Source organism: Acomys minous (genome assembly GCF_964271855.1).
Source record: "Acomys minous genome assembly, chromosome: 2".
Lineage (NCBI taxonomy): Eukaryota > Metazoa > Chordata > Mammalia > Rodentia > Muridae > Acomys > Acomys minous.
The window spans coordinates 18,807,883-18,831,688 of record NC_140484.1 but is presented as its reverse complement, the minus strand read 5'-3'; the positions used below and the strand labels follow the sequence as shown (position 1 = coordinate 18,831,688).

Here is a 23,806-nt window from a genome sequence, read left to right as displayed (position 1 = left end):
GTTGGTGGGCTTAGGCCTCTGGGGGTGAACCACTGAGGACAGCCTAAGTTCATAAAACACCTTCACTGTGGTCAGTCGGCTTTGTGGAGTTGAGGTGGGAAGAAGATTTTCTGGATGTTACTAGTGTGAATTTGTATGGGCAGATAATTAAATTTTAAGTTTTTAAAAATTACTGTTGGCATGATATGAATGTGTGGAGATCAGAGGTCAGTTTTATGGAGTCGTTTCTTTCTTCCCACCTTTACACCGGCTCCAGGAACGTAACCCAGCCCATCAGGCTTTCACCATCAAGGTGGCAGGAGCTTTTTAACCACCGAACCATCTCACTGCCCCAAATGTATATGAATTTTTATTTACATAATTTTCAGCAAAATAAATGGAAACTTAGGAAAACTAAAAAGAATTCTTTCAAGTGGGAGGGGTTCCATGGGAGGAATGCACTATAATTGCATATTTTAAATATTTCATAAAACTTTGTAGTGAGGAGGCAGAGACAGGTGGACCCCCTGGGGCTTTCTGGCCAGTTAGCTTAACTTAGTATGTTCCGGGCCAGCGAAAGGCTGTCTGAAAAATAGGGTGGTCAGAAACAACTGAGATTGTCCTCTGGCCTCTGCATGGACACACATAAAAGCCTACACCCTGCCCCCCCCCACATGTGCACCTGCACATACACAGACACCCACAGACACAAATTTAATTGATTTGAAAAGAAAAATAGGGTTAGCCGGGCGTGGTAGCGGATGCCTTTAATCCCAGCACTCGAGAGGCAGAGGCAGGCAGATTGCTGTAAGTTTGAGGCCAGCCTGGTCTACAAATCGAGTCCAGGACAGCCAAGGCTACACAGAGAAACCCTGTCTCAAAAAGCCAAAAAGAAAACAAAAAAGGTCCATCACAGGGGAAAATGTTGGAGGCTGAAAACTTGTATAAAAAGCAGGAAGGTGGTGAGTCTGGCATCTGAAGTAGACTAAAAATGCATGCACAGGACTGGAGATATAGTTTAATGATAAAGCCACTGGCTGCTATGTTCAGGGCCATGGGTTTGTTTGTTCCACTGCCCAGAAAAGATAAGGAAGCCTACATCTAGGTCACCTTATATATTGTACTCAAAGGCTTACATAAAATTTCAAATTAGCTCACAATTTTGGAATAATTTTGAAAAAGTTTCAGCAAGGCACAGTGGTGCACAAATGTAATCTCAGCATGTCAGAGATGGTGAGGCAGAAGGATCAGGAGGTCAAGGTCATCCTCACCTTCATAGTTTGAGGCCAGCCTGGGCAACAAGAGACCCTGCATTAAAAAAAAAGTTGAGGGGGCTGGAGAGATGGCTCAGTGGTTAAGAGCACAGTCTGTTCTTCCAGAGGTCCTGAGTTCAACTCCCAGCAACCACATGGTGGCTCACAACCATCTATACCCTCTAATGCCCTCTTCTGGTATACAAGTGTACATGTTGCTAGAGCACTCATACATAAAATAACATTTTTTAAAAAATTAAAAATAAATTTGAGCTGGGCACAGTGGTGCACACCAGTAATCCCAGAACTCAGGGAGGCAGAAGCAGGTAGATCTCTGTGAGTTTGAGGCCAATCTGGTCTACAAATAAGTCCAGGACAGTCAAGGCTATACAGAGAAACCCTGTCTCTAGAAAAACCCTAATAATAATAATAATAATAATAATAATAATAATAATAATAATAATAATAAAAAATTTGAAAATATTTCAAGTTGAGTAAATTAAGCATTCAGCAAGCAACCATAGTAATTCTTGGTTGGCTCTGTTTCTATAGGGAAGATGTTATTGGCATTCCTCATAATTCATTTTCATCTTCAAACATCAAAGCTGAAACACTTGCACACAATCTATGAGTACATGTCAAAGTGTTTTTTTCTTTTCTTGTCTTTTTTCTTTTTTCTTTCTTTTTTTTTTGTTTTTTGTTTTTGGTTTTTTTTCATGACAGGATTTCCCTGGGTAGCCTTGGCTGTCCTGGACTCACTCTGTAGACCAAACTGACCTCACACCCACAGAGATCTACCTGCCTCTGCCTCCTGAGTGCTGGAATTAAAGGTGTGTGCCACCACACCCGGCTGCATGTCAACATTTTATTACAGTCCTGTTGTAAGCAAAATGGCCAGACTCTTGGTGAGGACATTTTATTAGGGGTGGGCGAGGTAGGGGGGGACAATCAGATGACTGTTAGGGCTAGACACAGAGAGAACTAAACAGCCACTAGACTCTGGCGCAAGTCAGCTGGGCGGTGGCTGACTTCCCAGATCCAGGCCTAATTCCATTAAAGTTCACTGGAAATTGCCTAAGCATTTGTCAGGCTTTTTTCCCCCAGAGGGAGGTTATAAATTAGATCATGTTTAAAACAAAACAAAACAAAACAAAAACCACAAAAGCAAAAACAAAAACAAAACCCCTCTGTCTCAGGCCTGCATGTTTAGAGTGGTTATTTTTGTTTGTTTGACGGGGTTTCTCTGTGTAGCCCTGGCTGTTCTAGCACTTGCACTGTGTAGTAGGCTAGCCTCAAACTCAGATATAGGATGGTTATTTTATGCAGCAAATTATCAATACCAACTTCAGTGAGTCTGTGTCGACCATCATGAACAGGGCCACTGTCCCTGACTATATGATTCTAGGCCAAGCAAGAAGAGCACACAGTAGGGCAGCAAGATGCTGTGGCCTGCACGGTCCAGAGGGACAGGGATTTGAGACACCTGATATCTCTCAGATTTTGAGGGATCTCTGCTGGGGTCGAGGTACAACGTCATGCCATGAACAACTAACTGTGCAGGGGCAGGAGAATGGCCGTGTGCTGTGGGTGGGGAGAACCCTGACAGATTTACTTTTGTAGTTCTTAGGAATCTAACTAGGGCCTTGCACAAACCAAGCAAGTGGTCTCCAAGACACACCCCCAGTCTGGATGGGTGGGGAAGGTTAAGAGAGCTATGGAGGCTAAGGGGAAAGCCGGAATAATAGCTGTGCAATTTAGAGTGAAGGAGGGTTTTGAAGGTCATCTGCTCTCAGTTCCCGTCCTGTAGGAGAGGCCAGGGTGAGAAGGCTTGCCTGGTCCCTTGGTATGATCGAAGGGCTCTAAGCACCTCTTTACATGTGAGCGCACAACAAGGAACTTATAAAGAAGGAACAAGGAAGCCAGGTGGTGGTGGCTCACGCCTGTAATCCCAGCACTCGGGAGGCAGAGGCAGGCGGATCTCTGTGAGTTCGAGGACAGCCTGGACTACAAAGTGAGTCCAGGACAGCCAGGGCTACACAGAGAAACTCTGTCTTGAAAAACAAAAGAACAGAACAGGGAAGGGATGCTCAGTGGGGAAAGGCTCAGAGGCCAGAGGACCCACAGAGGGACCCTTGCGTGGCACTTTAGAGAAAGAAGTGATGAGGCACCAAGGGCTGTATCAGTAACCAGGAAGGTCCCTCCCATGAGACACAGTAAATCGCTGTGTCTCCTGTGCAGCCCTGGCCCCACTCAGCACACTTCTCAGGCCTGAGCAGCTTCCAGAGAGAGGGACTCCAGGCCAGGATGGGAGGTGAGAGGAGCTCCCCTCCAACCAGTCACACTTGTGCTTTCAGGTGAGCTGTAAAGGTGCAGAAGGATTGCACCTAACACCCTTGAATCACGAGGCACTAGTTACAGATACTTCCAATGAGCATCTCATTGTAATGTCACTAAGAAAAATACCATTGCATTTTTTCAGTTAAGGAAGCTAAGGTTTGGTTGAGCCATTTTATTTGTCTCTACTTATTTGGTTTGGTTGGTTGGTTTGTTTATTGGCTGGCCTGGAACTCAGTGATCCACCTGCCTCTGCCTCCCTGGGTTCTAGGAATGTGTGCCTGCGCCGATCTGTTCCCTCCCACCCTGTGTGTGTGTGTGTGTGTGTGTGTGTGTGTGTGTGTGTGTGTGTGTGAAGACCAGTAGAGGCCACTGGATTCCCCCAGAGGTGGAGTCACAGGCAGATATGTACTGGCCCCACTTGGGACCTGGGAACTGAACTTGGGTCCTCAAGAAGAGCAGCAAGTGTTCTTAACCACTGAGCCATCTGTCCAACCTCCCTCCCCCTTCCCCCTTTTCCTTGTAAATTATTATTTTGAGATAAAGTCTCCCTATGTACCTCCAGACTGGCCTTGTATTCACTCCTGCCTTGGTCTCCTGAGAGCAAGGGTTACAGGTATGTCCCTCCACACCTGTTGGTTAAGCCATTTTCTCAAGACCTCAGCTGGTAAGAGGGCCACCACACTGAGAGCTGGCCCTGGTGTTTCTGACTTAGAGCCTGTGCCCCAACAATCCTACCTACTGCTCTGCCACTACTACTCACCCCTGGTGCCTAGGGTCTTTTTTTTCTGAGCCTCTCTAGCTTGATTCAGATGTATCAGGCCTGCGCTTGGACATGCAGCCAGGGTGGAGTGTGTGTGTGTGTGTGGGGGGGGGGGGTTCTCCGCAGCACCAGATCCCAGACATCAAAGTGCTTTCTGGAACAGTTTCCTAGCTGAGCCTTTATGACAACTCTGTAAGGTAGGGTTGAAATGACTTGTCATTTCATAGAAAAGGAAATGGAGACTCGGAGGTCTAGGGCCTGATTCCCCATGCAGCAGGGTGAGAGTGGGAGGCTGTGCCACAGGAAGCTGGAGTACGGGGTCTGCTGCTGTCTCCCAGGGCGTCAGTCGGTCTTACAGTCCTGCTTTGAGATGCACCTATGGAGCCCAGGGACTTCTGAAACTGACTCCCAGAGGAAGAGTGACTTGCGAGTGACTGTGGCTGGGTTAGGGACCATAGCATAAGCCTGTCCCAGCTTGAGGTAGCGGATAACTATGGCAACTAAATACAAGTGGCGAGATGGCAGTCTTGGAATAGCTGAGGGGTTGGTTCAGTGTTGGCTGGAGCCCTCCCCAGGCCAATGCAGCCCAGTCCCGAGGAGCTGAGCTCAGGATGTGATCTAGCTGAAGCCAAGCGCTATTTGTTTCACGATGTTCCCTGTAGTATGACAAAGGAAATGATAAAGCTAGCTAACACCCGGTGAGAAGGCTCCTGGCAGCCCTCCCAGTGGAGCCTAACGCCTGGGGAACAACATGGAAAAGGTGTGTGGCATGAAGTTGACATCACGCCATGTCCCCTGAAGGCTGACTCACAGGAACACTTTCTCTTGGTCTCGGTGCCAGGAAACTGTTTCTCTGAGGCAGCTGCTTTGCTCTTACTATCAGGTTCTGCGGATCTGTTAGTGAGTACATTTCCCTTTTAGCAGTGACTGCTCGGAAGTGCCCATTACATTTAGGGCCTATCACACAGCTGTATGGCATGGATTTGGCATGCTAATACTGCTTCCAGCTTTATTGTCATTTCCCTCTGCCAAATACCTAATTATTTAAAATCCCAGTGTACAGCTGGGCGTGGTGGTGCATGCCTTTAATCCCAGCACTCAGGAGGCAGAGGCAGAGGCAGGCGGATCGCTGTAAGTTTGAGGACAGGCTGGTCTACAAAGCAAGTCCAGGACAGTCAGGACTACAAGAGAAACCCTGTCTCGAAAAAAAAATCATAAAAAATAAATAGATAAAATCCTAGTGTGCTGTTCCCTGTAATTGTATACTGCTTACGATTTTTATTGTTTGAGACAAGGGTCTCTCTTAGGCTGGCCTTGAACTGTTGATTCTATACTTTGCATCCCCCAAGTGCTAAGATTACAGATGAGGTAGGGTTTTTGTTTTGGAGGGTTTTTGTTTTGTTTTGATAAAATACCCTGACTGAATAAGAGAGAGAGAGAAAGAGAGACAGAGAGAGAGAGACAGAAATAGAGAGACAGAGAGAGACAGACAGAGAGACAGAAAGAGAGAGAGACAGAGACAGACAGAGAGTGCTCCTGGGTATGGTGGAGAAGAAAGTTTATTGTAAATAAACAGGAGAGCACAGCCAGAGGCAGAGACATCTGGGAGAGTCCAGAGTGACCATGCCATGTGAGGAGAAGTGGGAGGGGGTGGAAGAGGGGAGAGAGGGAACCAGATGCAGTAGCCAAGAAGGCAAAAAGGTAAGAGGGGCAGGAAACCAAAATGGCTGGATTATATAAGGAAGAACCTCTGGAGGAAGGGCAGCCCAATCCCTGGGCTAAAGAGTTGTGGGGGGTAGGGGTGGGGGTTGCAAGATATGGTAGCTGTACCCTGTAACAGGCAGGGACTGAGGGGTGCTGGGAGAACCTGGCAGCCAGGACCACTTTGATATGTTAAATAGGCACCTCAGCGGTTTGTCCTGGATTTGAGACTTAATGCTGACAAAAGCAACCTAACGGAGAAATGGTTGGTTTTGTCTCAATATTTGAGGTTAAACTCCATCCTGGAGGGGTGAGCATCACGGGAAGCAGGAACTTGAGTCAGGCGGTCTCATTGCACCCACAGTCAAAAAGCAGAGAGCAGTGTGTGTTCAACTCACATTCTTCTCTTTATACAGTCTGGAGTCCTAACCAAGGGAATGGAACTGCCCACAGTGGGCTGTCATCTCCCTTCAAATAACCTAACCGAAATAATTCCCCAGAGGCATGTCTTTTGGGTGATTCTAGATCTCACTAAATTGACAACTGAGATTAGCCATCTCCGGCACGGAGAAGAGAAAGAAAAGGAAAAGAAAGTGAATGCAAAAATGCTAGAGGAAATGATTCTGCTAACACCCATTCCTCTCGGGTTCTGCCAAGAGTATCAGTTCTGCTTGGCTTTCAAAGAAATAAAAATGCTGATACCTGTAACTGGTATGTGTTAGGAACCTCTCAACCAAATGGTTGATAAAACTGGAGGGTGAGCTGAGCGTGGTAGCACACCCCTTAATACCAGCACTCCAGAGGCAGATGGGTCTTTATGAGTTCCAGGCCAGCCAGGGCTACATAGTGAGACCCTGTCTCAAACCAAACCAAATCAGGAGGGTGACAAAAAAGAGGGGGGCGGGGAAAGCAATGAGATGCCACCCTTGACACAGAAAATTGGCAAAAGTTTCTTCTGCGGATGGCCAGAGTTGGCATGGGTTAACACTAGCAGTTAGCCTTTGCTGTAGGGTGTGTGTTGACTATCGGGGAGCATGGCGCCCAGGAAGCCGCACACACACATGCCTACCACACACCCCACTTTGGGAACCTGAAAGGAATTCCTAGACATAAGCAGAGATCTTTCCAGAAAATGTTCGTTTCTGCATCATATAAAGTAGCAAAAAAGGAGGCAAGCCTAAATGTCTCAAGGAGAGAAGGTAACGAACATCATACAGAAACATGGCGAACGAATCAGAGCTCTGCGTGTTACTGCAGACAGACTCAGTGCTAAGCAAAACAGAAAACTGCAGACGGCTACAAGAGCCTGGCTCCATTTCTCGGAAGTATAAGTTATCTTATTCACGGATCCTGATATATGTTGCAAGTGGAAAAAGACATGAACAAGAACAGTAAGTTGGGGCAGAGAGGCCAAGTGGAAGGAAATGGGGAGGGTTGTCGTGGGCTCTGGGACCACGGGTGATGGGCTGTTGTTTCAGGTACAGTTAAAATGCTTCACTCACAGGAAAATGGTGGGTACACTGCATCTGTTGAGAGCCTTCTGTTTATGGCAGGACAGGGGTGGGAAGGGTGGGTGGTGGGAAGTAAGCTGGAGACTGTGCAGTGTCAGCATCCTGATGTTCCTGGGACGGTGGGGATGCGTGGGCTGCAGTGATGGGGCTCTGTTGTAGGCTTCGTGGTCCAGGGTTCTACCGGAGAGTTTCCATTCCTGACCAGCCTGGAGCGCCTGGAGGTGGTGAGCCGTGTGCGCCAGGCCATACCCAAGGACAAGCTCTTGCTAGCCGGCTCTGGCTGCGAATGTGAGAACAGGGTGCCTTGGGACCTGGGGTTGATGGGCTGTGGGGGACCCAAGCTCCTCGGCCATGGCGGGGGGGGGGGGGGGGGAGGACTGGGAGCGAGGGGGCGGGGTATCTATTGTTTGGCTCTGCTGGGGATGCACTGAGAACCACTTTGCTTGCTTTCTCCGCTTTCCTTTCCTGCAGCCACTCAAGCCACGGTAGAGATGACTGTCAGCATGGCACAGGTCGGTGCTGATGCTGCTATGGTGGTGACTCCTTGTTACTATCGTGGCCGCATGAGCAGCGCTGCCCTCATTCACCACTACACCAAGGTAGGTGGGAGAGGGGGGCGCGTGGATTAGAGGCCTGAGACCAAGAGGAGGTTGACAGAGATGGAGGCCGTGCTAGCAACCACATGCAACTCCAATTCCAGGCATTAAACACCTCTGACTTCTGACCTCTGACCTCTGATGGCACCAGCACTCTGTGCGTATGCCCACCCACATACACATGAGTAAAAATAATACAATAAATATTTGCACTCAGGGAGGCAGAGGCAGGAAGATCCCTGTGAGTTTGAGGCCAGCCTGATCTACATAGTGGGTCCAGGACAGCCAAGGCTACAGCGAAACCCTGTCATGAAAGAACAAAAATTAAAAAATAAAACAGGGAGAATTTTGGCACCTGCCTCGTGTGCTTCTTCAGGGTTCCATGAGATCTGCAGCGCACACAGCTTTGAGCTGCGCCTGGTGTGCAGACTCCACTCAGCAACGTCCCATCGTTGCTACCCGTACTTGAGGAAGCAGCCCCGTCCCTTAGCCCTGCACTGTGACACAGTCCAGGGCCTGTGCGGGTAAGCCTCCAGCCCTTCAGACCCAGGCACTTGGCTTCTCCTCCTTTTCTCTGTGCCCACAGGTTGCTGATCTTTCTCCAATCCCTGTGGTGTTGTATAGTGTCCCAGCCAACACAGGACTAGACCTGCCTGTGGACGCGGTGGTTACGTTGTCTCAGCACCCGAATATCATTGGCATGAAGGACAGCGGTGGGGATGTGAGTGACAGCAGCTCCCAGACTGGGACGCCTCCTCTTCCTCTGTTTCCAGCATGGTAGCTTCCAATCCGGAGCAGCTCGGGAACCTATGGCATTCCCAGGCTCCAGCTTGTTGTGTGGGCTCCCTGAGGCACCTCCTGAGCTTGGGAGAATCTCTCTGGGTACTTGGCTCTGTTTTGACAGCACATGCCCGGCTCATCCGGGCCGGTAGTTCTGGCCGCAGCTCTCACGCCTTGTTTATTGCTACAGGTGACCAGGATCGGACTGATCATTCACAAGACCAGCAAGCAGGATTTCCAGGTGTTGGCTGGGTCAGTTGGCTTCCTCCTGGCCAGCTATGCTGTGGGTAAGCCTCCTGCTGCTCTCCGACTGTCCTGATCAATCAAGATGCACCCAGGCATCTGCAGGAAGCTGTCCTCTCAACTCTAGGAGATTGGGCTTGACCCTTTTGGGGAGGGGAGGGTGTATGCGTACTGTGCTGGCCGGAAGAGGTTGCCTGCAGGTGGTAAAGTTCCAAATTCCATGCTTAGAGGGCAGATTGGCTCCTCTAATCTGTAAATCATTCTGTGGGAGCCGAGGTCTCAGGCCTCTGTTCTGGGCCAGGAGTCCGCTTTCTTCTGCCTCTGTCCACGGGACGGAATGAACTGTCGGGCCTGGGGGTTGGGATGGCATCTCTAGCTGTCTGATCAGATCCTCTTCCGGACCAGCCTCCTAGCACTGTCACTTAGGCCAGCTGCTCTTGTTTGTTTTGAGAGCGGGTCTCTGGGCTCAAGCGGAGTTCAGCCCCGGTGGGTGCGGCAGAGAGACAGGAACATCAGCAGGCTGAGATCTAAGTAGACTTTTCAACACCGTGGGGGACACTGTGGGAGACGCTTGTGATTTCCGTTCCCTCCAAGCTCTGTAGACTTTGTCTTTGGTCAAGGTCCCTTTAGCACCCCACACTCTCTAAAGTGCAAGGGGGCGGGGCACGTGTAGCTCTTTCCTGAGGTTACCGATGAGGAAGGCACGGGCTGGGCAGGTGGAGGCAACTGAACTACAGTTTCAACCATGACACTTACCCAAGTCAAGGCCCCAGCCCTCACTGGGCCAACCCTTTTACCCTAAAAGGTGAAGTGGTCTTGTGACAGTGAGAGGGCCTGCTCTATCTGCCGCGGTGCCCAGCACATCATACGTATTTTTGTTTTGTTTGGAGACCGGATCTCTCTATGTAGTCCTGGTTATCCTAGAACTTGCTATGTAGTCCGGGCTGGAGACCCACCTGCCTCTGCTTCCTAAGTGCTAAGATTAAAGGGGTATACCACTATGCCTGCCTACGAATATCTTTTGTTTTTAAAATAATTTCTTCTTGTTAATTTTTAAAAGTTACATCTTATTTCTTTTGTATGCATGCGTGTGTGTGTGTGTGTGTGTGTGTGTGTGTGTGTGTGTGTGTGTGTAGTGCACATGTTTGACTCCACATCTGTGTAGGTCAAAGGACACCTTTGGAAGTCCTGGGGGATTGAACTTGGGCCGTCAGGCTTAACTGTAAGCACCTTTTGTCCACTGAGCCATCTCACTGGCCCCATAGTAGGTATCTTACAGCTAGCAAACATACTGGCCCATTTCAAACTGTCTTTCTTTCAGTCTTGAGCCACTAATGCTTAGGGTCACTCCTAACTCCTCTTAGAATCACAAGCAAAGGCTGAATTTCACATCATGAAGCAAAGGAGAGGAACTGCCCAAGCTCTTGGTCCCATTCCACAGCGCTTTCCTGCTCCCCATCAGTAGTGGCTCAGTTACTGGTAACTGGAGAAATCAGATCTCGGAGCTCTAGTTACTATTTCCTCAGCTTAAAGACATCAGGATCCGAGCCGTGCGTGGTGGCACACACCTTTAATCCCAGTACTCGGAAGGCAGGTGGATCGCCGTGAGTTCAAGGCCAGCCTGGTCTACAAAGCAAGTCCAGGACAGCCAAGGCCACATAGAGAAACCCTGTCTCGAAAAACAAACAAACAAAAAAAGACACCAAGATTCTGTTGGGGAAACATGGGTGGGAGGCAGGGAAAGGGCTGTCCTTCAGGCTGTGCTCCCTGCCCTGCCTCTGGCTCTGAGTAGCAACAGGCATGCAGACTTCTCTTTTTGAACATACAGGCAGCCTTTGCCTCTGCAAGTACATACCATGAACACACAGAGCTTTCCTGTGACATGGCCCAAGGAAAATAGGAATCTACATCTTGTGTCCCCAAAATGAAAAGTACGGGCCCCACAGTTTGAGATTCTCTGTAGTAAATGGTCCTAACCAATGTTCTGTGTCTCTGAACAGGAGCTGTTGGAGGCATATGTGGCCTGGCCAATGTCTTGGGGGCCCAAGTGTGCCAGCTGGAGAGACTCTGCCTCACTGGGCAGTGGGAAGCTGCCCAGAAACTGCAGCACCGCCTCATCGAGCCCAACACTGCGGTGAGCTGCCAGCCTGCACTGGCACGGGGTCCCTGCTCAATCTCTCCCTTTCAGAATGTCTGTTTAGAGAATTGTCCCAGTGTGGGAACCCCTAATGCCTTGCCCAGGAAACCCTGGTTGCAGAGAGAGAGAGAGTGAGCCCTGTCAGGTCTGTGAACATGCGTTGGAACAAGTGTCCTGAGTGATGGCAGCATCAGTAACTCTGGGACTATATACCTAGAGGTCCAAAGCCCAGAGACAGAGCAACATGGCCTTGACGACAGCCTGACAGGGTACCATAACGAAAGTCAGAGTGATGGGCAGGGGAGAACGGGAGATGTTTTGATTTTCTAGAATTGTCAGAATGATGTGCTCTGAAGTTCAGATTGTGTGTTCCAATTCTTTTGGGGCCAGGTCAAGGAAGACTTTACAGGGAATGTCAAAGCTGACGTTGATATCTGCCGCAAATTGAAAACTGTACATCGTTGGGTTTTGTTTGTTTATTTTTGTTTTGTTTTGAGACAGGGTTTCTCTTATAGTCCTGGCTGTCCTGGAACTTGCTTTGTAGACCAGGCTGTCCTCGAACTTATGGAGGTCCAACTGGCTCTGCTTCCCCAGTGACGGTATTAAAGGTGTATGCCACCATGCCTGGCATGAAAAATGTACATCCTTGTTTTATTTGCTTTGAAATGGAATCACACTGTGTAGCCCGGGCTGATCTGAACTAGTTGGCTCTTGAGACCCCCCTGCCTCAGCCTCCTGAGTAGCTGGACTGTCTAATGTGAATGTGTGTGACCACCCTCTCTGCATCCAGCAGCATGCATGCTGTTCTGTCTTGTTTCAGCTCTTTTGATAGCTGGGCAGTAACATGTGGCTGAGGACACGGAACATCTCTCCATGCCTTATCACTCAAATATCTGTTTCTCTCTTATGCCTGCTTTGTTTTTACTTTCTGGTCCTGGAGATTGTGCCCAAGCCTCACATAAGCCAGATATGTGCAAGTGCAAGCCTGCCTCTGCCCAAGTGCAGCCCTGACTGGTCTCTTGACCATTTCTTTCTTTCTTCTTATTCATTCATTCATTCATTCATTCATTCATTCCATTCCCTCTTTTCCTCCCAGTCCCTTCCTCTCATTTCCCTTCCCCTCCCCTGGCACCTCTTCCCTTTCTTCTCAGGGAAGGGGTAACCTCCCATGGGTATCAACCTGCCTTGGCATACCAAGTAGGACTGGGCACATCTTCTTCTATTGGGGCGAGACAAGCTGTCCAGTTCAGGAAAAGGGATCTAAAGGCAGACCACAGAGTCAGAGTCAGCCCCTGCCCCTGCTGTTAAAGGTCCCTCATGAGGACCAAGCTGCACACCTGTTCCATATGTGTGGGGGCCTAGAACCATCCGATGGATGCCCTCTGGTTCGGTGGTTCAGTCTCTGTGAGCCTCTATGGGCCCAGGTTGATTTTGTAGGTTCGCTTGTGGTGCCCTTGACATCTCTGGCTCTTTCAATCCTTCCTCCCCCTCTTCTGCAACATCCCCCCTAATGTTTGGCTGTGGGTAAAGCCACTCAGATGACAGTTATGGTAGCCTCCTGTCTACAAGAATAGCAGAGTATCACTAATAGTGTCAGTGGTGGGTTCTCTCTTGTGGCATGTGACTCAAGTTGGGCCAGTCATTGATTGGCTGGGTCCAAGGTTTTGTGTGAGGGTTGGTTTCCCCCTCCCTCCACTGGAAATGTATTTACTTTACATTCAGATCACAGTTTCCCCTCCCTCCCCTCTTCCCTCTTTCCCTCCTCCTCCCTTTCTCTTCCGAAAAGAGGAAGCCTCCCATGGATATCACCCGGCCTTGGCATATCAAGTTGTAGTAAGACTAGGGAAATCTCCTCCTGTTGAGACTAGTCAAGGCAGCCCCGTAGGAGGAAAGGGTCCCATAGGCAGACAGCAGAGTCAGAGACAGCCCCTGCTCTGCCTTGTTAGTAGTCCTACACAAAGACCAAGCCGCACGACTGTAACATACATGCTAAGGGCCTAGCTCAGTCCCTTGATGAATCAAGCTTTAAATTTATCAGTGTTTTCTGTTTTGGTTTTTTTGAGACAGGGTCTCTCTGTGTATCCTTGGCTGTCCTGGACTCACTTTGTGGACCAGGCTGGCCTTGAACTCAAGCAATCCCCCTGCCTCTGCCTCCTGAGTGCTGGGATTAAAGGTGTGCACCACCACTGCCTGGCTAATGTTTTCTTTCTTTCTTCATTTTTTGGTTTTGTTTTTTTTTTTTTTTTTTAAACAAGGTTCTCTGTGTAACAGCTCTGGCTGTCCTGGAACTCACACTGTAGACCAGGCTGGCCTCGAACTTACAGAGATCCACCTTCCTCTGCCTCCCAAGTGCTGGGGTTAAAGGCGTGCACCACCACTACCCAGCCAATGTTTTCTTTCTTGATCATACTACAAATGTCAAGTCTAGGAAGGCTTTGTTCAGCTCTAGTTACCAAATATATTCTACTTTGTTTTATAAAGTTTTATGGTTATGTCGTTGTGAAAGTTTGTGACCCATTTTGAGTTAATTTTTGTGTAAAGCCTGAGACTTTGGTCAAGGTTTCTCCTTTTTTTTTTTTTTAAGCCATTTGTTGAAAAAGTTCTCTTTCCTCCATTGAACTGCCTTTCTGCCTTTGTAAAAAATCAGCGGGGCAGATTTGTGAGAGTCTATTTCTGGGTTCTCCTTTCTCTCCATTGAGCTGGGAGTCTGTACCTGCACTGTGCCACAGCCTGGACTGCGCAGCTGCAGAGGAGGGAGGGCTCATGCGTCTTTTAACCGCTATTTCCTCCTATTTGGTTCTTTTTTCACAATTGCTTTCTGTACCTGATTCCTTTGTCTTTCCAAAATAATTTTAGAATAAACTTGTCTATATCTACAAAAAGCAAAGCTTACTAGGAATTTTGCTACTCTGTAGACCAGTCTGGGAAGGCACTGTCCTCTCTGTGTCATCTTTTGATCTGTAAACATGGCACATTCTCTGCTTATTTGGATCTTCTTTGTTTATTCAGTATTTTGTAGTTTTCTTCGAAGAAGTTCTATACATAGTTTGAAAAACATATACCCATGTTTCACTACAAAGCCCTAGCTGGCCTGGAACTCACAGAGATCTGTCTATTTCTGTCTTCTAAGTGCTGGGATTAAAGGTGTGCATAACACATCCAACTACTTCGTGTTTGTGGGGCAAGTGAAAATGGTATTTTAATTTCACAATCTACATTCATTGCTAGTATGCTAGTATTTAGAAACATCTCTCTCTCTCTCTCTCTCTCTCTCTCTCTCTCTCTCTGTGTGTGTGTGTGTGTGTGTGTGTGTGTGTGTGTGATGAAAATGAAACCCAAGGCTTCAAGCATGCTAGGAAAATTGCCATACCACTGAACTACATTCCCAGCCCTACAGTAAATATTTTCCATCTGTGACCTTGCTGAGCTCACTCAGTAGTTCTAGGAGGGGTTTCTTGTTTGTAGACTGCTGGGATTCTCCAGACAGACATCCTGTCATCTGCACGTGTGGAGAGTGAGTGGCCAGTTCTCCACACAGACACATGTCATCTGCACGTGTGGACAGTGAGCGGCCAGTTCTCCACACAGACATCCTGTCATCTGCACGTGTGGACAGTGAGCAGCCAGTTCTCCACACAGACACATGTCATCTGCACGTGTGGACAGTGAGTGGCCAGTTTTCTACACAGACACATGTCATCTGTATGTGTGGAGAGTGAGTGGCCAGTTCTCCACACAGACACATGTCATCTGCACATGTGGACAGTGAGCGGCCAGTTCTCCACACAGACTTCATGTCATCTGCACGTGTGGAGAGTTAATTGTGTCCATCTTGATCCACGTCTTCTATTTACCTTTCCTACCTTTCTGCACTGACTAGGACTTCCTGTACCAGGTTGAATATATTTCCTGGTTCTTGATCTTAAAGAGAAAGCGCTTAGCCTTTCACCACAAGTATAACGCTTGCTCTGGGATTTTTTGTTTGTTTGTTTGTTTGTTTTTAGTTTTGGTTTTTGGTTTTTTGGTTTTTCAAGACAGGGTTTCTCTGTTATCTTAGCTATCCTGGACTTGCTTTGTAGACCAGGCTGGCCTCGAACTCACAGCAATCCTCCTGCCTCTACCTCCCGAGTGCTGGAATTAAAGGCATGCGCTACCATACCTGGCTTTGCTCTGGGCTTTTGTAAATGCTTTTTATAAATTGAGAATACCACTCTCTATTCCAATTTTCCTATGAATTTTTACAAATCATTAACGAGTGCTGAGTTTTTCAAACATTTTTTCACAGTGACTTATATGATCATACGACTGTATGTTTAGCCTGTGGACTATATAATCATTTTTAAAAAGATGTATTTTTATTTTAATGTGTGTAGGTATTTTGCCTACATGTGTGTACGTGCACCATGCACATGTTTTGTGGCCATGGAGACCAACTGAAGTTACAGATGGTTCTGAGCTACCCATGTGGGTGCTGAGAACTGAACCTGGATCTCTGGGAGAGCAGCAAGTGCTCTTAACTGTTGTTCCATCCCTGCACCCCCCAAATCACTTTTTGTTTTGTTTTGCTTTTTGAGGCAGAGTCTCTCTGCATAGCCCTGTGTGTCCTGGAATTACTCTGTAGAGCAGGCTGGCTTCAAACTCACAGAGGTCCGCCTGCCTCTGCCTCCCGAGCGCTGGGATTAAAGTCGTGCATCTGGCTAACCACTTTTCAAATACTGACACAGGTGTGTGCATTCCTGGCACAAGCCTCATTTAGTCAGAGCATTATTTATTTTCATATATTGCTAAAATTTCACTTATCAATATTTTGCTAAGAATTTTTATGTCTAGGCCAGGCATGGTGGTGCACACCTTTAATCCCAGTACTCAGGAGGCAGAGGCAGGCGGATCTCTGTGAGTTCGAGGCCAGCCTGGTCTACAAAGCAAGTCCAGGACAGCCAAGGCTACACAGAGAAACCCTGTCTCAAAAAACAAAAAACAAAAACCAACAACAACAAAAAAGAATTTTTATGTCTATATTCATGAGGCATAGGAATACTGGTCTATTTTTTCTTCCTCTCTCTCTCCCTCCTCCCCTCGCTCCTTCCTCCCCTCGCTCCTTCCTCCCATTCTTTCTTCTTTCCCCACTGAGTCTGGTTTAACTTCATCAAATAAACTCAGGAAGTGGCCCTCGGTCTTCTGCTCCCTGGTAGTGGTGATATAGAATTGAAGTTAAATCTTCAAACATCTCGTGGAATTTTCCAGTTGAAACCATGTGGCCATGGTGATTTAATGGGAGCTCTGGACTAGTTATAGATGGTTGTGAGCTGCCAAGTGGGTACTGCGTGCAGCTGGTCTTTGCTGCTTTGCGGGTTCTTCTTTCTCCCACCCTTCTCTACCCCCTTTCTTCCTTCCTTCCTTTCTTTCTTTCTTTCTTTCAGAGCTATTTATTTAATTTATGTATACGAGTATACTGTCTTCATGCACACCAGGAGAGGGCACCAGATCTCATTCTAGATGATTGTGAGCCACCATGTGGTTGCTGGGAATTGAACTCAGGACCTTTGGAAGAGCAGACAGTGCTCTTAACCACTGAGCCACCTCTCCAGCTCCTTCTTATATGTTTTTTTTTGAGACTGGCTTTCTCTGTGTAGCTCTGACTGGCCTGGAACTCACAGAGAGCCATCTGCCTCTGCCTCCCAAGTGCTAGGATTAAAGCCATGCGACCCACACCCTGGACAGGTTCTGCTTCCTGTTTTCTGTAATATCCAGAGTGTCTATCCGTGGCCATTGGAAAGAATAAGCACAAATAGCTCTATCTTCTTCAGTGTGAACATTTAAGTAATTTCCCAAGTGTGACCCCTCCTGCCCTGAACACTCAAGTGGTTGAAAACAATATATAGTAAAGTGGACATATAAAACAGAGACTGTTACTTACTTTAGGTTTAAATATCTTAAATGTAACTAAACATTATCATTCTGCTTTGCTGGCTTTCATGGGAACAAACTCACTAAAATATTTTTTCCCCTAAACCTATTTCTAGAAACAAAATCAAACTAACAAACACAGCATTGCCCAGGCTGCCCTTGAACTTCTCTATAACCCAGGTTGGCCATGGAGTTGTGATCCTCCTGCCTCAGCCTCCTGAGTTGCTGGTATGATCAGCCTGTACTTCTAAGGCTTACCTTGATTTTGTTTTTGCTTTTAAGTCCTGATTCAGAGTCAAGTATTCAAGCTATCTGTCCACTGTGCAGCCATGGATACTTTGTAGCAAGCCCCAGAGCCAAGATTTCAAGCTATCTCTCCAATACACTGCCAGGGACACTTTGTAGCAAGCAGTGGAAATGTTCCCGGTCTCCTTCCAGCTTGAGTCCTCTCCTTACTTTTAGAGGAAGGGCTGCTGAGAAGAAAAGCTGGCTTCTCTCTGGGTGTGGAGCTTCCCCCGGGAGTGGCTCTGTCGATAGCTTCTAAGAACTTGCAAGAAATGAAGCCTTCTAGCTAAGCTAGGCCCAGGCTGCCCTGAACACTCTGGCCATCCCACTGGGGAGAAGGCTTGGCCTACTCACATGAGAGAAGGACCCCCCCTCACTCTCCCTCACCGCCTCCCTCCGCCCCCTCCCCCAAAGATGGGAAGCCCAGCTGCCATTAAAGCTGAGGTCATCTCACCCTATCCTGCCCCACCCTTCAGGCTTTGCCCTCCTGTGCCAGGCCTGGGCACACACTCAGGAATGCCTGGAACATCTTGCTGCTGCTGCTGCCTGAGCTGTAGGCTCAGACACTCCAACAGCAGCCTGATGTCACTGTCCTTGTCCAAGGGGATGTCCTTCTGCCTTCCCACCTAGTCAGCCTTCTGCCCCAGGCTATATTTAGGATTTTTTAAGGTCTTTGCCACCCAAACAGCTAGCCCTTTCTCCAGAAGTGCAGTGGCTATCTCCAGAAATACGTGGTAGGAACAAGGTTTCGTCCAGGTTCTTCATGGTTTCATTTTCTGGAGGTTTTTGACACCTACAAAGCTTCGGGGCTTTTAAAAGCCAGCCTATTAAGACATCACGGGTGGGAAAGCATGTTTGCTGACGATGGCTACCCTCTAGTGGTGGATAGTTGTAAGGCAGGTATCCATCATCCATCCCTACCCTTTGCGAAGCCTGTACGGCTAATGTTTCCCTTCCCTCCAAATGGAACCTTATTAAGTAATGAATTCTTTCCTAGCTTTTAGGCCATCAAAGATTCAATCCCATATATCCGATCAATTTCTATATCAAAAGGAAAGAAACTGGATGCCTCATTTAGTCTGTAAAAGTCCCTGTATGATTTTTTGGTTTGTTTGTTTGTTTGCTTGTTTGTTTGTTTCGAGACAGGGTTTCTCTGTGTAGCCTTGGCTGTCCTGGACTCACTTTGTAGACCAGGCTGGCCTCGAACTCACAGCGATCCACCTGCCTCTGCCTCCCGAGTGCTGGGATTAAAGGCGTGCGCCACCACGCCCGGCTCCCTGTATGATTTAAAACTGTGACAGTAGCTGCTGGTGTCCCACTGTAATACACAAACCTTTAGCGATCATGTTGTTCAGCCCCTTCATGTTTCTAGGGAATATAAGTTGCTCATGTAATAATACAGTTATATAAAAGACCTCCTTTGGCTAATGATATATTATTTTCTGTGAAAGCATTTAAATAAGGCCAGGCATTGCGGGGAGACCTTGATGCTGAGGGCTAAGGGTCTGGGGTACTCTCCCACAGAAGGCTATCACAGAGCCATCTCCTCCTTTGCTAGCCAGGTCTGCTGTGGAGCAGCGATCTGGCACAGGTGGTGCTCTGGTCCTCAGCCTTGCTGCCGCCTTCCAGACCAGCCTTGTAGCCCAGCATGAGGGCTGAATGCCCCTCTTCTTGCTGGAATTTTTCTCCTAAAAGCCCAAAGGAATATTCTTTACTAAGTCTCTCTGTAACCAGCCTGCTTCTGGTGTCCAAATCTGGGTTCTCAATGCACCCTGGACACTACAAATTAGAGTTCCTTACAGGAGGGTGGGAACTCCCACTTTATGAAAGGACAGATGTCAAAGTCTGGGTAGGTGTGTGTCAGAGGTGAGGGTGGGGGGGCTCTGCAGTCTTTTCTTTTTTTCTTTCTCAAGACTTTTCTAACAAGCGTTTCTTCTCAGGTGACCCGGCGCTTCGGAATACCAGGGCTGAAGAAAACCATGGACTGGTTTGGCTACTATGGAGGCCCCTGCCGTGCCCCCTTGCAGGTGCTGAGCCCCACTGAGGAGGAGGCACTGCGCTTGGATTTCAGCAACAATGGTTGGCTTTGATGACAAGCAGGAAGACACACCTGGCTTGAGCTGTCTGGGACTCCTCTTCCTACTGCCTGAAGAGGGGCGGGGCATTAGAAATTAGGATTTATCGTAGTCTGTGTTCTACTGCTGTGAAGAGACACCGTGACCTTGGCAACTCTTATAAAAGAAAGTGTTTAATTGTGGCTTGCTTACGATTTCAGAGGTTTAGTCCGTTATCATCATGGTAGGGAGCATGGCAGCGTGCAGGCACACATGGTGCTGGAGAGGGAGCTGAAAGTCCTACATCCAGATCCATAGGCACAGGACAAGAAAGCTCCTGGGCGTGGCTTGGGCTTTTGAAGACCTCAAAGTCCACCTCCGGTGACACACACTCTCTCTAGTAAAGCCACACCTCCTAATCCTTTCAAATAGCATCATTCCCTAAAAATGTAAATATATGAGCCTGGCGGGCCATTATTACTCAAACCATCGCATTCCACTCCCTGGCCCACATAGGATTGTAGCCATATTATAATGAGTTCCCAGTCTTTTTGTTAGTATGTTTGTTTTTCCAGACAGGGCTTCTCTGTGTAGCCCTGGCTGTCCTGGAACTCTCTTTGTAGACCAGGCTGCCTTGAATCACAGAAATCTGTAAGTTCTGCCTGCCTCTGCCCTGCCTGGTTGAGTTCTCTGTCTTAAGACTGCTTAAAAGCCCAAAGTTCAAAATCTCTTTTGAGACTCACTGTAAAAAAACAAAACAAAACAAAACCAAAAACCAAACAAAAAACAGATCAAGGCTGGGCGGTGGTGGCGCATGCCTTTAATCCTAGCACTTGAGAGGCAGAGGCTGATGGATCACTGTGAGTTCAAGGCCAGCCTGGACTACAAAGTGAGTCTAGGACAGCTAAGGCTACACAGAGAAACCCAGTCTTGAAAAACAAACAAACAAACAAAAAACAACCCCCCCCCCAAAAAACCAGATCAGATATTTTCAAGAAGCTGGGCAGTGGGGCACACCTGTAATCCCAGCAATCTGGCAGGCAGAGGCAGGTAGATTTCTGTGAGTTCAAGCCCAGCCTGGTCTACAAAGTGAATCCAGGACGGCCAAGGCTACACAGAGAAACCCTGTCTCAAAAAACCAAACCAAACCAAAACCAAACCCTGAAACAGATACTACCAACATATGATGGCACAGAATATACCATTCCAAAAGAGAAATCTATAGAAAATACTGGATCAAAGCAAGGCCAGAAACAAGCTGGGCAAACTCCAAACTCTGCCTCTCTGTCTACTGTCTACTGTCAAAGTGTTCTACAGATCTCCAACTCCCTTCAACTTTGTTGACTGCAACACACTTTTCTCTCCTGGGTTGGTTCCACACCCTGTTAGCAGCTCTCCTTTGCAGGTATCCCATGACTCTGCCATCTCCAACATCTTGAGGTCTCCACTGAAAGCCAGGTTTTACTCTTATGGCCTCTTCCGGCTCCATGCAGGGACATTCATGACGCACATCTGGTCTTAGCAGCTTTTCCTTACTCATGGAGGGAGATTCCACAACCCCTTCCTTGTGTCCTTGACTGTAAAAGTAACTTTTATTCTCTTGATTAACCATTGTCTCAGAGGCTTACTGCCTCTGCTAACCTTGGCCCAGTCCTGGAAGCTTCTAGCCTCCATACAATCTAATCTAGGCCTAGAATGTTTTCAGCCTCTGAGACTTACTGTTGAATAAGCTCACCCTTTCTAGAGTTTCTGAGCTCTGGGCTGGATGATTCAATTAATCTGTTCTGGCTTAAAGCGTCTCTCCAAGATGACTGATTCAAGCTGCCTTCTCTTAGCTTCTGAGTTGAATCGCTCTGCTTGGCCTTATACTAACTTTGGTAATATGTTCTAATCTTCTGGCTCCTCATTCGCTGGCTCATTCTGTCTTCAACAGTGCCTACCTTGATCTCTGTAAAACTCTCCCAATAAAACTGCCTCCTCCCTCTGTGATGTTCTCCTGAGTCCTCTTTTTCCTGTCTGTTCTGGTGCGAGTTGGGTGTATCCTGTTCTGACTCATGTCCAGTCTTTCTCTGATTGATTACTTTGTCTGCCTCTCAATTAGATGTCACTTTTAAACATGGCTGCTTCTTTCTACAAACTATCTTTTCCTTCATTGTTTGGGAAGGTGTGTACTAAGGGCATGTGAGTATTCCAGCCAAGGTAGCCATGTTGCTGAATTAAACTTCCTCTACACTTGACTCTAAAGCTGAAGCTGCCAAGTTCTGCTGCTCACTGGAGCTAGAACTTGGTCCCCTCATTCAAATAAATTTTCATTAGCTTTCATTTTTCCACAGTTTCCTTTACCGTGTAAGCTTTTCCTTAATTCTGTTTCACAAGTTGAAAGTTTAGCTAAGCCAGGTGGTAGTGGTGCATGCCTTTAGTCCCAGCACTTGGGAGACAGATGCAGGTGGATCTTTGTGAGTTCCAGGCCAGCCTGGTCTACAAAGAGAGTCCAGGACAGCCTGGGCTACACAGAGAAACCTTGTCTAGAAAAGCAATCAAAAGTGTAGCTGGGAGGAGTCTGGTCTCAAAGTCATCACTCCCTTTATTCCATTTAGTTCTAGGCTTTTCTTTAAACTTCTTTTTAATCTCCTTGAGCCCTCAACTTAGTTCCATTCCACTTCCTGGTGCTCTTTTTCTCAAACTTTTATATTTTCTATATTTTATATTTTCTCCTGTCACATTTGCTAAATTTCATTATAGATCTGCATAAGACTGGCCACTAGGACTGGAGAGGTAGCTCAGAGGATAAGAGCAGTGGCTGCTCTTCCAAAGGACCCAGGTTCAATTCCCAGCACCCACATGGCAGCTCACAACTCTCTAGGATCTGACACATTCACACAGACATACATGCAGGCAAAACATCAGTGCAAGTTAAAAAAAAAAAAAAAAAGACTGGCCACTACTAGCATATGACACAGTCAATACTAGGCTGTCTTGAAATCTCTGCAATGCCATTAATCCAACCTCAGGCAGATTTTTTGGACAGGGCAAAAAGCAGCCACATTTTTCTACAAAATATTATAAGAACAGTCTCTAGGCCACTTAATAATATTGCTTTCCTCTGAAACCTCTTGAGCCTAGCCATCCTAATCTACATTGCTGTCAGCACCACTGCCTCCCATGCTCCTAACCAGGATGGCCCGTTAAACTCCACTTAGAGCATCACACTGCTTTTCTAGTCCTAAATCCCAAAGTCCACATTCTGCAACCAGGAAGCACAGCCAGGCCTGTTCCTGCAGTACCCCGCTCCCTAGGGCCAACTTCTGTCCTAGTTCTCTTGCCGTGAGGAGCCCCTATGGCCATGGCAGCCCTTGTAAAGAAGAGCATTTAATTGGGACTTACAGTTTCAGGGGGTTAAGTCATTATTGTTATGGTGGGAAGCATCGGGGCACACGGGCAGACACGGTGCTAGAGAGGTAGCTGAGAGTTCTATAGGATCTAATGGAAGCAGGAAAAGAAAGCCACTGGGACTGGCTTGAATGCTGCAAAGCCCATCTCCAGTGACGCTTCCGCCAGTAAGGCCACGCCTCCTAATCCTTTCAAATGGTACTGCCCCCTAAGCGCTTACATATGTGAGCCTGTGGGGGCCTTTCTTATTCTACCGCTACGCTTTCCCGTAAGCTCCTCTTTCACAGCCTGTGGCTTCTCACACATGCACTCCACATAGAGTCCCTAGAGACCTTATACCAGGAAGGAACAGTTTCTTACTTGTCTCTACTGTGGGTACTTTCTTCTGAGCTAAGGGTGAACCAGGGAACCTAGCGAAAGGATAGGGGTTGCAGCTGGAAGCCAGGGAAGCTGGTTACTGAGGGGACTGTTACTTCTAACTTGAAGCTAGAAATCCTTTTTTTGTTGTTGTTGCTTTGTTTTTCGAGACAGGTTCTCTCTGGGTAGCCTTGGCTGCCCTGGACTCGCTTTGTAGACCAGGCTGACTTCGAACTCACAGCAATCCGCCTGCCTCTGCCTCCCGAGTGCTGGGATTAAAGGCGTGCGCCACCACGCCCAGCCCGAAGCTAGAAATCTTAATAGTGAGTGCATGATGTGGCTGGAAAGTCAGACTGTGTCCCTTGTTCTTGAAAGGCATCCAAGCTGCATTCCAGCCACAACACCCTTTCCCAACGCTTTCCTGTCATAGTCTTGTCTCTAACTCTGATCCCCACTATTGAATGACCAAGGCAGCCTGGGGCCTTGTCACGTTAGTAAATCATGACACCTAGTGGC

The 23,806-nt window shown here is 47.7% G+C and overlaps 1 protein-coding gene across 1 annotated transcript in view; it reads left to right on the top strand.

Annotated features, from left to right (window-relative positions):
• HOGA1 (4-hydroxy-2-oxoglutarate aldolase 1) overlaps window positions 1-19,746 on the top strand; it is a 29,033-nt gene extending 9,287 nt beyond the window's left edge. The window contains exons 2-7 of the mRNA XM_084774066.1: window positions 7,701-7,829; window positions 8,013-8,140; window positions 8,724-8,858; window positions 9,108-9,204; window positions 11,161-11,294; window positions 19,430-19,746. Of these exons, the coding sequence (XP_084630192.1) occupies window positions 7,701-7,829; window positions 8,013-8,140; window positions 8,724-8,858; window positions 9,108-9,204; window positions 11,161-11,294; window positions 19,430-19,579 (773 nt within the window). The 3' untranslated portion in view covers window positions 19,580-19,746. The remainder of the gene's footprint in view (window positions 1-7,700; window positions 7,830-8,012; window positions 8,141-8,723; window positions 8,859-9,107; window positions 9,205-11,160; window positions 11,295-19,429) is intronic.
• The last annotated feature ends 4,060 nt before the right edge of the window (window positions 19,747-23,806 follow it).